The sequence below is a fragment of the Scyliorhinus torazame genome, chromosome 4, assembly GCF_047496885.1.
Source record: "Scyliorhinus torazame isolate Kashiwa2021f chromosome 4, sScyTor2.1, whole genome shotgun sequence".
Taxonomy (NCBI): Eukaryota; Metazoa; Chordata; class Chondrichthyes; order Carcharhiniformes; family Scyliorhinidae; genus Scyliorhinus; species Scyliorhinus torazame.
In genome coordinates this window covers 116,256,118-116,277,252 of record NC_092710.1, presented here as the reverse complement: position 1 = coordinate 116,277,252, position 21,135 = coordinate 116,256,118, and the positions used below count along the sequence as shown (strand labels likewise).

The 21,135-nt window shown below is 46.7% G+C and overlaps 1 protein-coding gene across 4 annotated transcripts in view; it reads left to right on the top strand.

Moving 5' to 3' along the window:
- sipa1l2 (signal induced proliferation associated 1 like 2) overlaps positions 1–21,135 on the top strand; it is an 825,665-nt gene that overhangs the window by 286,790 nt on the left and 517,740 nt on the right. For all 4 annotated transcript variants that reach the window (XM_072498538.1, XM_072498535.1, XM_072498536.1 and 1 more), the window contains exon 4: positions 16,763–16,896. In XM_072498538.1, the coding sequence (XP_072354639.1) occupies positions 16,763–16,896 (134 nt within the window). The remainder of the gene's footprint in view (positions 1–16,762; positions 16,897–21,135) is intronic.

Here is a 21,135-nt window from a genome sequence, read left to right as displayed (position 1 = left end):
GTTGTTAACAATCCGTGAAGAGACTTCCGGGTGTGGCTATGCAGAGCTAGGTCGCATATTCGGCAGCTCCCGCTTGGAACGGACTTTTGGGCTCTTTTACAGGGCCCCCACGGCATTTGTTTGACATTTCCCGGTGTGGCAAGAAGACTGCAACATTCCCCTGACAGTGTCCCCCAGGAATAGTTTGTCTTTTGGTTACCAGACCCGGCAGAAACAGTAAAAGATTTGGCTTGAGCTGCAGCAGTAGACGAGGGCCTCTTCCAGCATGCAGGCGGGGGAAGGGCAAGCTTAAAGCTGCAATCTGGCTTGACTCTATCAAAGGTGAATTCTAGCAGCAGAGGGAACAACTGTGAAAAGATCTACCAGGGCCATTGAAGAAGCAGGGACGAGGCTTCTGGTGGCGGCCATGGAGGAGTAGGTTGCGCATTCGGCAGCTCCCGTCTGGAGCCGACTCTCCGACCTTTTTCAGGAGTTTCCATAGACTTTTTGGGGCAGACTGGTGAAGCAAACACTGCCAACTTCTATGAAACGGACCAGAAGTGTAACGGCCAAAGGAGCTGCACTGGAGCAACGGGAGAAGCGAGGGAAAGAAAACAAAATGGCAGCGGCCAGGGACAAAGGGGAGCTGCAGGAGTTCATCAAGCGCTGCTTCGAGGAGCAGCGCGAGGAGATGCGCAAAGAGATGTTGGCGCCTATGCTTTTGGCAATTGAAGGACTCGGGATCACGCAGAAGGCCCAGGAAGCTAAGATCCAGGAGGTACAGAAAAGAGTCAGTCAGAACGAGGACGAGCTCGTGGGCCTGGCGGTGAGAGTGGAGCAGAACGAGGCGCTACACAAGAGGTGGGCGGGAAGACTCGAAGACCTGGAGAACAGGTCGAGGAGAAAGAATCTGCGAATGCTGGGTCTCCCTGAGGGAGTGGAGGGGCTGATGCCGGGGCATACGCGAGCACGATGCTCGAGGCGATGATGGGCACGAAGGCCCCTTCGAGGCCGCTGGAGTTGGACGGGGCACATCGGGTGCTGGCGAAGAGACCAAAGGCAAATGAGCCGCCAAGGGCGATGGTGGTGAGGTTCCACCGGTTCACGGACAGAGAGTGGGTCCTGAGATGGGCCAAGAAGGAGCGGAGCAGTAAGTGGGACAATGCAGAGATCCGAATATACCCGGACTGGAGCACGGAGGTTGCAAAGCGGAGAGCGGGTTTCAACCGTGCCAAAGCGGCGTTGTACCGGAAAGAAGTGAAATTCGGAATGCTGCAGCCAGCATTGTATGTGGGTCACATACAAGGGCCAACACTATTACTTCGAAACGCCTGAAGAGGCGTGGACCTTTGTACAAGCTGAAAAGTTGGACTCGAACTGAGGGTTTGTGAGGGTGGGGGGGATGTTTTGGGGTTTGATGTGTGATGGTTGTTGTATATAGGGGGTCAATCACGCGCAGGAAATGTTACATGGGCTGGGGGAGAGAGACAAGGCCGCGACAGGAGCTGCGCCAGAGGGGGCGGAGCGGGCTTTGGAAAGCGCGGGGTTTTTTCCCGCGCGCAGGAAGAAAGGCGGGAAGGGGAACGAAGGAATGCATATGGATTGGGAGACTCCCACGCGGGGAGGTCAATGGGACGGCAGGGGAAGTCGCGGTCAGCAGGCGTCAGCTGACTTACGGGAGTGACATAGGGGGAGCAAAAAAGTTAGACCGGGGTCTAGCGGGGGGGGAGGGGAGCGGGGGGAAGGGGGGGGGGAAAGGGTTGCTGCTGCACTGGCCGAAAGGGAATGGGACACAGAAGAGGTGGTCGGGACGGGGGTCCCCCCTCTGGGGGACTGGAGGGTGAGGGAGGCGTGGACACGGGACTGGCCCAGAAAAGGAGATGGCTAGTCGGCGGGGCGTGGGGGGGTGAGAGCCCCTCCAATCCGGCTGATAACGTGGAATGTGAGGGGCCTGAATGGGCCGGTGAAGAGGGCTCGAGTGTTCGCGCTCTTAAAGGGACTGAAGGCGGACGTGGCCATGCTCCAAGAGGCACATCTGAAGGTGGCGGACCAGGTCAGGTTAAGAAAGGGATGGGTAGGACAGGTATTCCACTCGGGACTGGACGCGAAGAATAGAGGGGTGGCAATATTGGTGGGAAAGCGGGTGTCATTTGAGGCCAAGACTATTGTAGCGGACAATGGAGGGCGCTATGTAATGGTGAGCGGTAGGCTGCAAGGGACGCGGGTGGTGTTGGTAAACGTATACGCCCCGAACTGGGATGATGCAGGATTCATGAAGCGCATGTTGGGGCGCATTCCGGACCTGGAGATAGGAGGCCTGATAATGGGAGGGGACTTCAATACAGTGTTGGATCCAGCACTGGACCGCTCCAAATCAAGGACTGGAAAGAGGCCAGCGGCGGCCAAGGTACTTAGGGTGTTTATGGATCAGATGGGGGGAGTGGACCCATGGCGGTTTGCAAGGCCGCAGGCCAGGGAATTTTCTTTCTTCTCCCATGTACACAAAGCCTACTCCCGGATAGATTTCTTTGTTCTGGGTAGGGCGCTCATCCCGAGGGTGGAGGGGACGGAGTATTCGGCTATAGCCGTTTCGGACCATGCCCCGCACTGGGTGGAACTAGAGCTGGGAGAGGAGAGGGACCAACGCCCGTTGTGGCGGCTGGATGTGGGACTGCTGGCAGACGAGGTGGTGTGTGGGAAGGTGAGGGGGTGTATCGAAAGGTACTTGGAGGCCAACGACAACGGGGAGATGCGGGTGGGGGTGGTATGGGAGGCGTTGAAGGCGGTGATCAGGGGAGAGCTAATTTCCATTAGGGCTCATGGGGAGAAGACAGAGGGTATGGAAAGGGAGAGGTTAGTGGGGGAAATTTTGAGAGTGGACGGGAGATACGCAGAGGCCCCGGAGGAAAGATTACTTGGGGAAAGACGACGGCTCCAGACGGAGTTTGACCTGTTGACCACAGGGAAGGCGGAGGCACAGTGGAGGAAAGAGCAGGGGGCGACCTACGAGTATGGGGAAAAGGCTAGTCGGATGCTGGCACACCAGCTCCGTAAGAGGATGGCAGCGAGGGAAATAGGGGGAGTCAAAGATGGAAGGGGAGCCACGGTTCAGAGTGCAACGAAAATAAACGAGGTATTCAAGGCCTTTTATGAAGAGCTGTACAGATCCCAGCCACCAGCGGGGGAAGAGGGGATGAGACGATTCCTAGATCAGCTGAGATTCCCGAGGGTGGAGGAGCAAGAGATGGCTGGTTTGGGGGCGCCAATTGGGTTGGAGGAGCTGAGCAAGGGTTTGGGGAGCATGCAGGCGGGGAAGGCCCCGGGACCGGATGGATTCCCGGTGGAGTTCTACAGGACGTAGGCAGACCTGTTGGCCCCGCTACTGGTGAGGACCTTTAATGAGGCAAGAGAGGAGGGGACCCTGCCCCCGACAATGTCGGAAGCAACAATTTCTTTGATCCTAAAGCGGGACAAGGACCCACTGCAATGTGGATCGTACAGGCCGATCTCGCTCCTCAATGTGGATGCAAAGTTGCTGGCAAAAGTGCTGGCCACGAGGATCGAGGACTGTGCCCCGGGAGTAATCCACGAGGACCAGACGGGATTTGTAAAGGGCAGGCAACTAAACACCAATGTGCGGCAGCTCTTAAACGTGATAATGATGCCATCGGAGGAGGGAGAGGCGGAGATAGTGGCAGCTATGGACGCGGAGAAGGCCTTTGACCGAGTAGAGTGGGAGTACCTCTGGGAGGTGCTGCGTAGGTTTGGGTTCAGGGTAGGGTTTATCAATTGGGTTAAGCTCCTTTACAGAGCCCCGATGGCGAGTGTAGTGACGAACCGGCGGAGGTCGGAGTACTTTCGACTGTACCGAGGGACGAGGCAGGGGTGCCCCCTGTCCCCCCTGTTGTTCGCATTGGCGATCGAACCATTGGCCATGTCATTGAGGGAGTCTAATAAATGGAGGGGGGTGGTCCGAGGGGGAGAAGAGCATCGGGTGTCGCTATATGCGGATGACCTGTTGCTGTACGTGGCGGATCCAATGGAGGGGATGGTGGCGGTCATGCAGACTCTAAGGGAGTTTGGGGAGTTTTCGAGCTACAAGCTCAATGTAGGGAAGAGTGAGCTCTTTGTATTATAGGCGGGGGACCAAGAAAGAGGGATAGGGGACCTACCGCTGAGGAGGGCGGAGGGGAGCTTTCGGTATCTGGGGATCCAGATAGCCAGGAGTTGGGGGACCCTACATAAACTGAATCTGACGAGGTTGGTGGAGCAAATGGAGGAGGATTTCAAAAGATGGGACATGTTACCGCTCTCGCTGGCGGGTAGAGTGCAGTCGGTCAAAATGGTGGTCCTTCCGAGGTTTCTGTTTGTGTTTCAGAGCCTTCCCATCGTGATCACTAAGGCCTTTTTTAAGAGAGTAGGCCGGAGTATTATGGGGTTTGTGTGGGCGAATAAGACCCCGAGAGTAAGGAGAGGGTTCCTGGAACGCAGTAGGGACCGAGAAGGGTTGGCGCTGCCAAACCTGGGGAGCTACTACTGGGCAGCAAATGTGGCGATGATCCGCAAGTGGGTTATGGAGGGAGAGGGGGCGGCATGGAAGAGGATGGAAATGGCGTTCTGTAAAGGAACGAGCCTGGGGGCATGGTGACGGCACCGCTGCCACTCTCGCCGACAAAGTATACCCCGAGCCCGGTGGTGGCGGCAACGCTAAGGATCTGGGGCCAGTGGAGACGGCACCAGGGTGCAATGGGAGCATCGGTGTGGTCCCCGATCAGGGGTAACCACCGGTTTGTCCCGGGGAAGATGGACGGGGGGTTCCAGAGCTGACATCGGGCGGGGATTGGAAGAATGGGGAACCTGTTCATCGACGGGACGTTTGCGAGCCTATGGGCACTGGAGGAGAAGTTCGAGTTACCCCCGGGAAATGCCTTTAGATATATGCAGGTGAGGGCTTTTGTGAGGCGACAGGTGAGGGAATTCCCGTTGCTCCCGGCACAAGAAGTTCAAGATAGGGTGATCTCGGGTGTATGGGTCGGGGAGGGCAAGGTGTCGGAAATACGCCAGGAGTTGAAAGAAGAGGGGGAAGCGCTGGTAGAAGAGTTGAAGGGTAAATGGGAGGAGGAGCTGGGGGAGGAGATCGAGGAAGGTCTGTGGGCTGATGCCCTAGGTAGGGTTAATTCCTCCTCGTGTGCCATGCTCAGCCTGATACAATTTAAGGTGGTCCACAGAGCGCTCTTGACGGGGGCGAGGTTGAGTAGGTTCTTTGGGGTAGAGGACAGATGTGGAAGGTGTTCAGGGAGCCCGGCGAACCATGTCCATATGTTTTGGTCATGCCCGGCACTGGAGGGGTTCTGAAGAGGAGTGGCGGGAGCAATATCTCAGGTGGTGAAAGTCTGGGTCAAGCCAAGCTGGGGGCTAGCAATATTTGGAGTAGTGGACGAACCGGGAGTGCAGGAGGCGAAAGAGGCCGGCATTCTGGCCTTTGCGTCCCTAGTAGCCCGGCGAAGGATCTTGCTAATGTGGAAGGAGGCAAAGCCCCCCAGCCTGGAGGCCTGGATAAATGATATGGCTGGGTTCATAAAGTTGGAGAGGATTAAGTTCGCCTTGAGAGGGTCTGCGCAGGGGTTCTACAGGTGGTGGCAAACGTTCCTAGACTATCTCGTGGAGTGTTAGAGGAAGGCCGGTCAGCAGCAGCAGCAACCTTGGGGGCGGGGGGGGGGGGGGTGGAGGGGACGTCCTGGGAGGGGGGGGAGGAGGCGGGGAAAGGGGGGACTGCCTGGGAGGGTGGATGAGCAAGAGATAACATGAAGGGTTGGGGAAACTGGCACGTACGGGTGAGGGCCAGTGTACAAAGCTGTGTAAATATATCATTTTGCCATGTATATATCTTGCTCTGCGTGATTTTTCGTTTTTTTTCGGGGGGGGGGGGGGGGGGGGTTATTGTTTGTAAGGGAGAAAAATTGTGTTAAAAAACTTTAATAAATATAAATATTTTTAAAAAAACAATCCGTGAAGAGACGAACAGCTTCTAAAAATAGATGAATTGCCCAGCGATTAATGGGAGTGACCGAAGAATAAGATTTTGTGTTTTAACTTCTACCGTAGCAAACAAAGCGAAATCAACATTTACTAAATAACACCAAATTAAACAAAATATGCATTCCCATTAACTAACTGACTAATTAAATGAGTGGGTAAAAAATTGGCAGATAGAGTACAATGTGGGAAATGTGAACATGTCCACTTTGGCAAGAAGAAGAATAAAAATAATGCATTATTTGAAAGGAGAGAGACTGCAGAATGCTGTGGTGTAGTGGGATATGTGTGCCCCAGTACATGAATCACAAATTACTAGCAGGTACAGCAAGTGATTAGAGAAACAAATGGAAAGGTGTTGTTTATTGCAAGGGAAATTGAATGTAAAGGAGGGGAAGTTTTGCTCTAGTTGTACAGGGGGTTGCTGAGAACACATCTGGAGCACTCTGTACAAATGTGGTTTCCATTTTTGAAAAAAATAGATAATTGCATAAGAAAAAATTCCAAGAAGGTTCACTCAACTGATTTCTGTGATGAAGAGGTAAAGTTGATCAGGTTGGGCCTATACCCACTGGAGTTTAGAAGAATGAGAGATGATCTTATTTGAAACATATATGATCCTGAGGGGAATTGACACAGTGGATCTTGTGGGACAGACTAGAACTAGGGACACAGTTGAATAATAAGGGCTGGGATTCTCCGAACCCGCGCCGGGTCGGAGAATCGGCGGTGACGTGGGAAATTTCCGCCACACCACTCCGACGCCGGGATGCGATTTTCTGGAGAATCGGCGCTAATTGCGTCTGTGCAGTTGACGCGGCGCCGGTCGGGGGCAGCTGAAAGAGGCCCCCGCGGCGATTCTCCATGATCGACCGGCCAAATTCCCACCGGTGTGGTTCTAACCTGGTACCACCTGGTGGGAGCTCGGACCTGTGGCCATGGGGGTGCGGGGGGGGCAACCGATCGGGCGCCTGCGATCTGGAGGGGGCCCACCTCCTTCTCCGCAGGCCCGCTGTAGGGCTCTGCTATTTGTGCACCGCGGGAACGGCCACCACGCGCGTGCGCTGGCACGGAGAAGGCCGTCGCGCGCATGCGTGGACCTGCGGCGGCAGTGCAGAGCTGCGTATCGGCGCTGGAGCAGGGCGCAGCCCTGCAGCGCCGTGTTGGCCCCCTGAGGGCCGCTGAATCGCTGGGCCAGGAGACCCATTGATGCCAGTGTGCACCACTCCGGTATTTATGCCGGCGTCAACACTTGGCCGTGATTTCGGAGTATCCCGGTTAAGGGATCTTCTATTTAAGCAAAGGAGAAACCTTTTCTTTGAGGGTTGTCACTCTGTGGAATTCTCTTCCCTAGAGAGTAGTGGAGGCAAGGTCATTGAATATTTTAAAGTCTGAGTTAGATTGATTAGCAAGGGAGCAAAATGGCATAGATGTAGATAGGAAGTTAGAGTTGAGATCACAATTAGATCAGCCATGATTTAATCAAGTGGTGCAGTAGGCTCAAGGGGCCAAATGCCCTACTCCTTTTAGTTTGTATGTATGTTCATATAACTAACACAACTAAAATACTTTTGACACCTTTTTAAATTTTATATTACATTTCCAGCAGAAATGTAGCCTAGAAGATTAAGTTTCAAGTTTCTCCGGCTTTACAGCAGGTGTCTTCTCCTTGCCAAACCAAGGCAGTTCTTTCAGTGTCCTTCGAAAATTATTTCACTCGGGGGGCAACATGGTGGTGCAGTGGTTAGCACTACTGCCTCATGGTGCCGAGGACCCAGGTTCGATCCCGGCCTGGGTCACTGACTGTGTGGAGTTTACACATTCTCCCCATGCCTGCGTGGGTCTCACCCCCACAACCCATATAGATGTGCAGGGTAGGTGGATTGGCCACGCTAAATTGCCCTTTAATTGGAAAATATTTGGATACTGCAAATTTACATAAAAAAGAAAAATATTTCACTCAGTCCTCTGAATATCTTCTACCAACTTCCAGCAGCAAGGTCCACTCCATCAGTTCCTTTTTCCTTAAATCTCCAGAAGTCCTGGCTCTTTCAGCAAAGAACCAGTTCTTGCCAGCATTCTGCTTGGAGGCTAACATAAAAGCTGTATTTTCCTTTTGCTCTCCACAACAATAGTTGTTTCTCTCTCCATGTCTCTCTGCCTGTGTCCCTCTTTGTCCAGAGAAACAGGTGTGAAACTTGTCACTTGATTTTCAATAGATTTTGGTTACAGATCACATGAGCCTGTCTCCGGGGCAGAATTAATGTGATCACCATCCCCCATTCAGAACATGGGGGGCGATTCTCCCCAATGGAGCCCAAGTCAGCGCGAAATGGGCCCGGGTACGATCTATTCTGTCCCCCACAGGAGACCAGCACGGCGCTGGAGCGGTTCACGCCGCTCCAGCCCCCCTTCCCGGCACCAAATGGGCGCCACGCCAACCCGCGCAAGTGCAGTTGGGCTGCGCCAACCTGCGCATGTGCGGGGGACTTTTTCCGCCCGCCGGCCCCGTCTCAACATGGCGTCGGTGTTCAGGGGCCGGCCGCACAGGAAAGTAGGCCCTGGGGCCCCAATCGCGGGCCAGACCCCATCGGAGGCCCCCCCAAGCCGCCCCCCGACTGTTCGCGCAGGGTTCCCGCCGGCAGCGACCAGAGGTGAACGGCGCCGGTGGGACTCTGTCGTATCCGAACAGCCGCTCGACCCAGCCGCGCCGGAGAATCGGCAGCCCCACCGATTCCAGCGGCCCGCGGCCAGTGCCGCGCCAACTGCGCTGCGCAAATGGTGCCGTTTCTCCGCACCTCGGAGAATCGCGCGCCAGTGTCGTGGCGCGGTTGCGGCGATTCTCCAGCCCGGTGCGGTGTTCGGAGAATCGCCCCCATTGTTTTTCCTTAAGTTGAAGGACTAATTTTAAAACATAACTATCTTTCATAGTCCCACATTCATAACAAAGTCTGAAAGGTGCTAAATAAATGCAAGCCTTTTTTTTGTAATCTCAATCAAAGGAACTTGAGCCTCATAAGTCCTGTTCCTATAATAAGGGACAAAGAAATGACTGAGCAATTGAATACATGTTGGAGAATGAAAGGTTTAGTGAGAGGGAAGAACTGAGGGAGATCAACATTAGTAGAGAAATGGTGCTGGAAAAATTAATGGGATTAAAGGCGGATAAATCCCCAGGGTCTGAGAATCTGCATCCCAGAGTGCTTAAGGAGGTGGCTCTGGAAATAGTGGATGCATTGGTGGTCATCTTCCAGGATTCTATAGACTGTCCCTGGAGATTGGAGGGTAGCTCACGTCACTCCGATATTCAAAAAGGGAAGTAGAGAGAAAGCAGGGAATTTTAGTCCAGTAAGCCTAACATCAGTAAAATTCTTGAATCCATTATCAAGGACTTTATAGCGGAACATTTGGAAAGCAGTGGCAGGATCAGTCAGAGTCAGCATGGATTTATGAAGGGAAAATCATGCTTGACAAATCTGTTGGAATTCTTTGAAGATATAACCAGTACAGTTGACAAGGGGGAGTCAGTCAATGTGATACATTTGGACTTTCAGTAGGCGTTTGACAAAGTCCAGCCTAAGAGATTATTGTGCAAAATTAAAGCGCATGGGATTGGGGGAAATGTATTGATGTGGATAGAAAACTGGTTGGCAGAGGAAACAAAGAGTAGGAATTAATGGGCCCTTTTCAAATTGGCAGGCAGTAACTAGTGGAGTGTCACAGGGATCGGTGCTGGGACTCCAGCTATTCACAATATATATTAATGATTTGGATGAGGGAACAAAATGTAACATATCAAAAGTTTGCAGATGATACCAAGTTAGGTGGGAGGGTGAACTGTGACGAGGATGCAGGGATCCTACAGCATGATCTGGACAGGTTGAGCGAGTGGGCAAATCAATGGCGGATGCAGTATAATTTGGATAAGTGTGAGGTTATTCACTTTGGAAGCAAAAGCAGGAAGGCAGATTACTTTCTGAATGGTTTTAAATTGGGAGAGGGGAGTGTGCAACCAGTCGCTGAAGGTAAGCATGCAGGTGCAGCAGGCGGTAAAGAAGGCTAATGATATGTTGGCCTTCATTGCGAGAGGTTTTGAGTATAAAAGCAGCAATGTGTTGCTGTAATTATACAGGGCCTTGGTGAGGCCTCACCTGGAGTATTGTGTGCAGTTTTGGTCTCCTTCTCTGAGGAAGGATGTTCTTGCTCTCGAGGGAGTGCAGCGAAGGTTTACCAGACTGATTCCAGGGATGGCGGGACTGTCATATGAGGAGAGGTTGTCTAGGTTGGGATTGTTCTCGCTGGAGTTCAGAAGAATGAGGGGCGGATCTCATAGAGACTTATAAAATTCTACGGGGACTAGACCGGGTAGATGCAGGGAAGATGTTACCAATGATGGGTGTGTCCAGAACCAGGGGTCACAGTCTGAGGATTCAGGGTAAAGATATAAGGACAGATATAAGGAGACATTTCTTCACCCAAAGAGTGGTGAGCCTGTGGAATTCATTACCACAGGAAGTAGTTGATGCTAAATCATTGAATATATTCAAGAGGCGGCTAGATATAGCACTTGGGGAGAATGCGATCAAAGGTTATGGGGAGAATGCAGGATTAGGCTATTGAGTTGGATGATGAGCCATGATCGTGATGAATGGCGGAGCAGGCCCGAAGGGCCAAAAGGCCTCCTCCTGCTCCTACTTTCTATGTATCAATGTATCTGGACATTGAGAGTTGATTTTATTGCTGATTATGGTTCCTGTTTCATATGATGCTTCTGCATACAAATAAACATCTGTATAATGCGAGTAGTGAAGCTGATTTGCCCCCCCAATTGTTTAGGGTGTGCATTTTTATTGTGAAAGTTAAAAGAAGCAACTTGAAGTGTAACGTACTTATTTCCACCCTAACTAAATATATGTGCAAATGAGGGTCAAACATAAACTATTTTTCAATTGCTGTAAATATAAGGAAACATACATGCTCTTATTTTTCATTATTTCAAATTTATAATAAATAGTTCCTTTTGCTTATTTTAAGATAGTTCCAGTTAAGAATTGCCTTGAAATGCTGGAATGGGACATCCTTTTCCTCTCAAAAAGATAGGTTGCCGCCATGCTAAAAATTTGCAAATCTGATTTCTTCCATTGGCATGATGTGATTTACATTTCAGGGCTGTACATTTTTAAATTTTTAGTTTTATGATTGAGCATTACTCTCTATATGTCCTTTTTTCCTTTCATCTTCCCTGAGGTCCGGTTTTTGTCACAGTGCGGAATGACAGTTGGTGGCACCTGGCTTGTATGAATGTTTGCAATCACTGTTTAGGATGTGTTACTGTTAGTGTGATTTTGTTCTCAGTAAATGATAGCAGCTGGTTTCAACCATAAGGGCATTTCCAAGGATATTGCAATGCATGAGGCAGAATTTTCCCCACCCCCAACTTCATCCCATCACTTTTGGCAGCTTGCACACATGGATGAAACAGACTGAAAAACAGCAGTGCACGACTACAGTAGCAATCTTACTGACACAAGAATAGTGTTCTAAAATAATGAATGGCACTTGTTACATAAATTTGTACATCCTTCTTACTGGTTCAATCGACAAAAAGGTCAAAAGAGCATAATTGACCTGTCACCGTTGAATATTGGAAGAACTGTGAAACCATTTCATTTGTTGAAATGTATTGCGGCTTTAGATGGGTGTTTGGAAGGAGGCATTAAAACTGCATTCATTAATTAATTAAATATTATTGCAGGAAAATGCCATTTGTAAAGCACTAGCTCTGTGAAAGGGTTCTCATGTAGAATCCTAATGGTGTACATAGATGAGAACAAAGTATTAATCTGTGTCTCCGATTAAGGCATGCAAAATTCCACAACATTTAAATCCATAAACCTGTATTGTGGTCTTTGTTTGGTTAAGGCTCATCTTAATTGCAACACGTTACTTGGCAGCAACAAGTTATTGCAGAGCAAGAGTGTAATACAGCAAATGGATAATGTTGTTCAATTATGCAAATACATGCTGTACTAAATTCACTTTTGTTTTATTCAGAATATGATTCATTTCAATCTGTTCCCTGTTTAATGCTTTGAAAGATGAATTTTGAAGGGGCATCATTGCTTATTAAGGCCAGTTATCAAGTTAGGAAAAGGTGGAAAAGAGCGATTATAACTGGGTGAGATGTCACTCAACTATTAATATATTTCATTACAATTTCACCAGCATGGTGGTGCAGTGGTTAGAACTGTTGCCTCATAGCACTAGGGACCTGGGTTCGATTCCGACCTTAGGTGACTGTGGAGATTTCACATTCTCCCACCAGTGTCTGCGTGGGTTTCCTCCGGGTGCTCGGTTTCCTCCTACAGTCCAAAGATGTGCAGGTAGATGGATTGGCCAGGCTAAATTGCCCCTTGGTGTCCAAAAGCTTAATTGGGGTTGCAGGGTTACGGAGATAGGGTGGGGGGGGAGTGGGCATTGGTGGGAGTGCTCTTTCAGAGGATCGGTGCAGACTCGATGGGCCGAATGGTCTCCTTGTGCACTGTAGATATTCTATGAAATACAAGAAAAAATACTTTACAAATAATGTGCACTTCTAGACATTGAGAACCAAAGTGTTCCTTTGTCATTGTGTTTCTGGAAAGGGGACTGTCCGGCCTGCATGTTAGATGTCTGCTATTGTTTATTGATTAAAATGATAGCTGCAGTGATGAACAGAAGTAACAATCAAATGATGGTGTTATGTAGCTGTATTTTAGGATTTGGAACATCTTAGTGCCAGATCACTCCAACTTTTAAATCACTCCAGTGTAGTTCACAAGCAGTTTATTAATGTTCTGCCTTTCTCTTTTCAAAAATATTTTTATTCAAGGCATTTAATAAATTTACACAGAATAGCAGAAGAACAAAACATCAACCCAATATACAACCACAACTCTCAAACCCTCCCTCCCCTTGCTGACCCCTCAATTCTCCATGAAGAAATTGATGAACGGTTCCCACATCCGGGCCAACCCCTCTACCGATCCCCGCAGAGTGAATTTAACCTTCTTCAACATCAGGAGTATTGCCAGTCACTCACGCACATCCCTGCTTTCGGCGGCTTCAAGTCCCGCCAACACAACAAAATCCATCTCTGGGCTATCAGGGATGCAAAAGCTAATACATCGGCCTCGCTTCCTCCCTGGACTCCTGGAGCTCCCGACATACCAATATCGTCACCTCCGGACTCTGAACTACCCCCGACACTCAGCACCTCCAACATCATGTCCGAGAGCCCCCTCTGCCTTGAACATGCCCAGAACATGTGGACGTGATTTCCCCCCCCCCCCAAACCACCTATACCTATCTCCCCCCCCCCCCCCCCCCCCCCCCCCCCGCAAAGAACCTGCTCATCCTCGCCATCGTCATGTGGGCCCAATGCACCCCTTTACACTGGATGAGGCTTAAACTCGCACACACCGAAGACTCATTCACCGTTCACAAGGCTTCCGCCTGCATCCCAGCCCTCACCCCACAGAGACCCCTTATCTAGAGGGACCCTGCAGATACCCACTGACTGGAAGGTAGATAACAGACCAGACAAGGGCAGGAAACACCCTCGGAACTTCCAGGCTGTAACACTTGCCTGGAAGTTCCACGTATCCATTCTGGAAAGGTGAACAGTTGTGACCGGTTTCAACCCCTCAGAATCATTAGCTGCAAACCATGCATTTATTTATAGTAGTGGGATGTAATTTGCAGCTTCAACAAAACAGCTGCAGCCTTGATTCATTCATGTCCCTTCATGGATGAGTGACTCCAAGTGCTGAAACCCCAATGTTTACAAACATCAACCACATCAAAGAGCGGTAAGTGCATTCCAATCACACATTTGAATGCAATTCACGCGAGGCGTGTCCCTCAATCCCACCACCAGCAGAGGGTTGGAGCATCGCATTTGGGGCGCTGATCCCGTTTTTTTGATTCTCCGCCGCATCAGGGACCCCGCTACCGGCGGTGGAGAATCCAGGCCTATATTTTAAGAAAATGAGGATGGGACTAAATTTTGTTCATATTTGTACCAAAAAAAGCTTAAAGTAGTATCAGTGCATGTTTGTCAATTTCTTTTTTGGTGCTGTATATTGACCCCATGAGACAATTTCAGGAGATAGTTTACACAGAGTCAGATTGGGGGGCTTCCTCCATCCCACAGTGTCAGCCATGGCTTGCCTTGGAAGCAAAGAATTGTGGATTCAAGCCCAACTGAGTTGACAGTTCAGAATCTTGGTTGACATTAGAATCATAGGAAAGTTGCAGCAGAGAAGAAGGTCATTTGGCCTGTTGTGTCTTTGCTGCCTACTTGAAGGAGCAATGCACCTAGTAACACTCCCCCTCCCTTGCCCCATAGTGTTGTTCCCCTTCTTTGGTTTTCCGATAATAATCCAATTCCCCTTTGAATGCATCGATTCAACCTCCCTCACCAATTTGTCAGGCAATGCATTCCAGATCTTAACTACTTGCTCTAAAAATTGTGCTGCCATTGCTTCTTTTGCCAATCACCTTAAATCAGTGCCCTCTGGTTCACATTCCTTCCACCTATTTGTCCAGATCTTTCGTGATTTTGAATATCTCGATGACATCTCTTCACCAAGGAGAGCAGTCCCAACCTCTCCAATTTATCCTGGTAACTGAAGTTCCTCATCCTTGGAACCATTCTTTTGAGACCTCTGTAATGCTTTCACATCTTTCCCAAAGTGTGTAACCCAAAACTGTATGTAACACTCCACTTGAGGCCACACCAGTATTTTATAGAGATTTAACATAATTTCCTTGCTTTGTACTCCATGCCCTTATTTAAAAAGTCCCATTATAATAATAATCATCTTTATTATTGTCACAAATAGGCTTACATTAACATTGCAATGAAGTTACTGTGAAAATCCCCTAGTTGCCACACTACGGCGCCTGTTTGGGTAAACTGAGGGAGAAAGAGGTAACAGAGAGGGTTGATGAGGTTAATGCTGTTGGCGTTGTTACTCAACAGCACGTCTTTTGGGACTTGTGGGAGGAAACCGGAGCACCCGGAGGAAACCCACGCAGATACGGGGAGAACGGTGCAGGCTCCTTGAACCTGGGACCCTGGCACTGTGAAGCAACAGTGCTAAGCATTGTGCTACCGTGCCGCCCACTAACTGGTCTCTCAGCCTGTTCTGCCACATTCAATGATTTATGCACATATACACTCAAATGCCTCTGTTCCTGAACCTACTTTAGAATTGTACCTTTTATTTTATGTTGTCTCTCTTCATTCTTCCTACCAAAATGTATAATTTCATACTTTGCTGCATTAAATTTCATCTGCCACTTGTCCGCCCATTCTATCAACGTGCCCATATCCTTTTGAAGTTTTACACTCCTCCTCACACTTTGTATCATCCACTGATTTTGAAATTGGGTCCTGTACACCAAAGTCTATATCATTAATATATATCAGAAAGAACAGGAATCCTAATACTGATCTTTGAGGACCTCCACTATGAACCTTCCTTCAGTCTAAAAAAACAACTGTTTAACACGACTGTTTCCTGTTACTCAGACAGTTTTGTATCTATGATGCTACTGACCCTTTTGTTTCATGAGCTCTAACTTTGTATGCTGTGCAGTACTTTTTCAAATGCCATTTGTAAGTCCATGTACACCAACAGCATTAACCTCATCAACCCTTTCTGTTACCTCATCATAAAAACTCAAGCTGTTAGTGAAACATGGTTTGTCCTTAACAAATTCATGCTGGATTTCCTGAATCAATCTACATTGGCTTAAACGACTATTAATTTTGCCCCAAATTGTCATTTCTAACCATTTCACCACCATCAAGGTTAAATTGACTGACGTCTAGTTGCTGGGCTTATCTTTACACTCCTTCCTTCCTTTCCTATCTTTCCTGAAAAAAATATAAATATTGGGAAGATAACTGAAATGGTTTATTTACTTAACCCTTATTATCTTTAGAAAAATTGAACATTTTAATTTTCCAGCTCCATAGATTAACTCCCCAACCTTCGTGATAGGGAAACAGCTGCAATACTCACTAACCAATTAGCTTACAGCTTTCCTGTTATATTACAGTTTGTTCTTTTTTTCAAACTTGTGTGGCCCGGTCTGCTCCAACCCCTAACTCTAGCTCCAGGTGACATTCTGGTACTTGGGGCGGGGGGGGGGGGGGGGGGTGCTGTATTGTAAGTATTACTTTTGGATGAGGTGTTAAACCATGGCCCTGGCTTCACTCTCAGGACATAAAAGATCCCACAACACTATTGGAGGAGGAGAAGGGAATTCTCCCCAGCCTCTCTATAAGAGATTTGGTCATCCATCATATTGTTAATTATGGACCTTGCACAACTTGGCTTCTGCATTTCATATGTGGTAGCAATGGCCAATGCATAGTCCTTTCCTTCTGTTCACTAGAAAAGGTGTATAAAATGTTGACTACAAGGACCATTAACCAGAGGAACTTGAACTAAATTTAAAGTCTAAAATATTTATGAATCTTAATTTAAATTTCTGTTCTTGCGCACTGTCAGCTTTACTTGAGAAAATTACTTGATAATGAATCAGATAGATCATGGATGTCAAACAGCTGCAAAGTTTGAATGATGCTCCACCAGTTGAGAGTTATTAAATTTATTTGAGGCATGTCTGTTAAGTTGCACTTGCACTCTTTCTATTTTTCGTCTGCTTCTCACACACCCCACCTTTACTGCAGAGCATCAAAATTACTTTGGAACTGATGAAAGTCTTGGACCTGTGGCTGTCAGCATCCGGAGAGAGAAGCTCGATGAATCAAAGGAAAAAGATGGGCTGCAATACAACTATCGTGTAGCTTTCCGGACCAGTGAGGTGAGATTCTAACCCTATTGTTGTGTATTTCATTTTTGAAACGGGTTTGCCCAAGATCGGCTGTGGAATGTTTAGAATTGAGCCTGAATTGAGATTCCTGGCGGGAATTACTCCTGTATATTAATTATCCACCTCGTATATTCAGCCTTCATGTACAATTGTGGTTTGCCATTGTCCTCCCAAGGTGGAGGGATTTCACCTTCTCTGAAAAAATTTGTGCTCAAGTTCTGGTTATTTGAGTATTGGGTTTCCCACATTCTACTAGTGATGAGGCCTTGTTCTAAAAATACACCCAGTTTTTGCCACACAAACTGCAGTAATTTTCTTTATGTACAGTAGAAAATATATTTTGTAACCAATTTTGGTGTTCTGTGCTAAAAAAGTGTAGCTTTTAATAAATTGTTCATGCAGCCTTGAAAACCTTTCAAAAGTTAGCTGGATGGTTCTTTGAGTTTTCAGTTGAATTTCTTTTAAATAGTTACCAATTTTATGAACTTCACTGTCATTTGTATCCATTTTGTACCCATTGTTGATATGGAGTTGGAAGGGGGGGGTGTGGGTGATGTGTAATTTGCTTTTAACTCATGAATGTTTGCTTCTAACTGACTATGGTTGACTTTCCTTTAATCTCTTGTCTGTGCTAGTTTGAAGATGGGTGTTGAATGTCCTTCCCAGTTGGCTGATATATTTATTTGCATTGTCTTTGGACATTGTAAGACGTTCAGAAGTGTGAAGCTCACTCCAAACTTGTCAAAAGGACCATTGCAGCCAAGGTTTAATGTTCCAGCTTCAAACGACACCAAGTTTCAGTTCTTACATGAAGTGTATATCCAAGTGACAAAAAAGACTGCTATCATGAATTTGAAATATGCTCAGTGTTGGGGACTTCAGAACTACTTTTGGCCAACCCATCACCAGATCTGATGATGAGAAAAATATAAACGTCTTCAGCCAACATATACATTACAGCCTAATCTTCAGCCTGACCACCAGCCATACCCAGTACAGTTGCTTGCTTCAGATTCTTATGAATTCAAACTAACATTGATGCACAACGTGAGATACCTGGTTTTGACTTCCTAATATTTTCACTGCCATTGTCTAGCTGCCCTGCATTCGCTTTGAACTTGGCCTGAATTCTAAATCGTTGATATTATTCTCTTCCTTCCGCTTTAACCCACATGAACATATTATTTGAAGGAATTGAATTATGTACTTCCCTTCTTCCCTGGAGAGCAGAGTTAAAGACTGGCAAACTTGCTTCCTGTAGGAAACTGAATTGCAAATCAGAATCCTGACTTGAGTGTTTGATTTGGCTCCTGTAGGCACAAGTGCCAGTACTCTAACATCACAACATCACGTTGTGTTAGTCAATACTACTTTAATTGCTTTGTAGCACAATTAATATTCTGTACAAAAGATGTCCTAAAGAAACCAGTTAATTTGACTTAGCAATGCTTGTTCCTGTGATCAAAAGATTTTTAATTAATCAATAAATTTTCTGCATGAATAATTATACCACAATTCCTATTCAGCAATAATCTGTCAGCCCCATAAATTAGACTCTGGAGACAAGGTAAAGAAGCTAGTTTTCCCTATTAAGTTTCTATATTCCAAAGCCCGCAGCCCCAACTTCAATGGATTTTGTTTTCATCAAGGTGTAGATCAGGGCACAGATTCTCCAAACAAATACACTTGTGTTTTATGCCACAAAAATGTTTTTTTTTAATTGCTTCGGGTGCCCTTTCCAAGTAAGTCAGCTGGTGTTTTTTTTTACCTCATTGTAAATATGTATCAGTTGGTAAAATAACAAACTAAACATGTAACTTGCATTTTATGCATATATCATTGATATTGAAGACCGCAGTCTCAGTCCTCCGAAACCTCTGCTTAAGTTTGAATGACATTTTCTATGCCTGTGTAAAGTGTGTAATGCTGCAAATTACAGCTTTTAAAAATATTTGAATATGCATCATAATTTGTTAATGCTAAAGTGACAAAGCTGCCACTGAGATAAGTTGACATTACAATTAAAAACAAATCTACGAGATTTTATTCACTGAATATCTAACTGTCCTTTGGTTAGCCCTTTTTTGGTAGGGCCCACTTCCACTGGTTAGGTTAGCTCTAGCAAAAAGTTGCAATGAATTTCTAAACTCAGTGTAATGTAGTTTAACTTAGTTATACACATTGCCAGTGTGGATCGTCAGTGACCCAACATCTATTTTAGAACAAGATGGACAATTGTGTCCCAGAGCTTGCAACTGAGTCGAGTTCAGCCCAAATTTGGAAAAGGATGGTCATCAGTTTCTCTGACTCTTTACTTTTGTATTTGGCTGATTGAGGAGTCATTGCAGTCATTTATAGATCAAATTGATATGCTCTTTAAGAAGAGGATGTCCTTTAGGGCCAAAATGTGACTAATTCTCCTTGGTGCAGAAGATCAGATTTCATCGACAAAAGTTCAAAGTGTCGAGATGCTTCCAAGATAATCTGTTAGTTCCTTTGTACTGATTATTCTTCAATCTCAGTGACGAATGCTGAATCGAATTAAAGAGGCAAAGAGAAAAAGGTTGCATGATGGTATGGGAGGGATGAGCATACAATTAAAGTTAATTTTCAATGTTTATCAGAAGGAGGCTTTGGTGATTGAGGTTCTGCTTTGGGCGCAATTGGCGATTTGCATCCAAAGTGTACGTGTTTTTAAGTGTTTTCCTCTCCCAAATTTCTGCACCAGCTCATTTACATATTGTAGAACACCAAATCTGCCATGAATTAGTACAATATTTAAAACAAAGCAAAATATATATTTTTTAAATTAAGGACTATACTTTAATATATTTATCACCAGTAACTTGGTAAAATTTGATTATGCAAATTAAAAGGGATTTATCACAAATCTTTTTAAAAATCAGTGTCAATCCTGTGAATAACCTGAATTTGAATGACTGAAAATTAACACGTTTTACAGTCAGATTGGGGTAAAATTGTCAGTTCTGTAGTAAATTTAAAAAAAATTATTCAGAACCATTAAAAACATCTATTTGTTGAAAACAATCCACAGCAGTTAGTGGGAGCTCCCAGTGCTGATTAATTCACCCTGGGGACAGGGACAGTTTTGTGAGAAACATCTGCTTCCATCGAAGTATTTTTAAACACTAATGATCATGGAGATTACGAACTGGGAGCAGGAGTAGGCCATTCAGCCCCTCAAGCCTGCTCTGCCATTCAATAAATGTTTCTTTTATTAATTTCTGGGATGTGGGCTTCGCTGGTTAGGCCATCATTTATTGCCCATCCCTAGTTGCCCTTCAGAAGTGATGGTGAGTTCAATAAAATCATGGCTGATGATTGTAACCTCCACTCCACATTCTGGCCTACCCCCGATAGCCTTTCACCCCCTTGTTAATCGAGAACCTTGGCGGGATTCACCAGTTCCCCAGCCGTGTGTTCCTCGACGGCGTGGCATTCGCTGGTGGCGGCATTCTCAACCGTCGCTGCTTGCCAGTGGGATTTCCCATTGAAGCCACCCCACACCGTCGGGAAACCTTCTTTGGGGGTGCAATGTCTGAGGGACCAGAAAATCCCAACGGCTGGAGGATTCCAGCCCCGATCGAGCTCTGCTTTAAAAATATTCAAAGACCCTGCTATCACTGCCTTTTGAGGAGGAGTTCCAAAAGCTCTTAACCCTCGAGAAAGAAATTCTCCTCATCTCTTTCTTATATGAGTGACCCCTTATTTTTAAATTGTGGTACTTAGTTCTAGATTCTCCTACAAGAGGAAACATACTCTCCACATCCACCCTGTCAATATCTGTCATGGTCTTAAAAGATTTCAATCAAGTCACCGCTTGCTCTTCTAAACACCAATGGATAGCCTGTTGAACCTTTCCTCACAAGACAATCTTTCAATTCCTGTTGATCTAGTAAATCTTCTCTGAACTGCTTCCAGCTCATTTATATCTTTCCTTAAATGAAGAGACTAATACTGTGCACAGTACTCCGGATGTAGTCTTGCCAGTGTCTTGTACAACTGAAGTACAGCTTCTCTCTTTTTATAATCAATTACCCAAACAACTAACAGTAATAGTCTATTAGCTTTCCAAATTACTTGCCATCCTAATTACTTGCTGTACCTGCATACTAGCTGTGGTAACAAAACCACAAGTAGATAAAGGCAACAACTATTTATTTACAAGCAGAATAACTATTTCCATGCAACTATTTACAAGACGCAGCA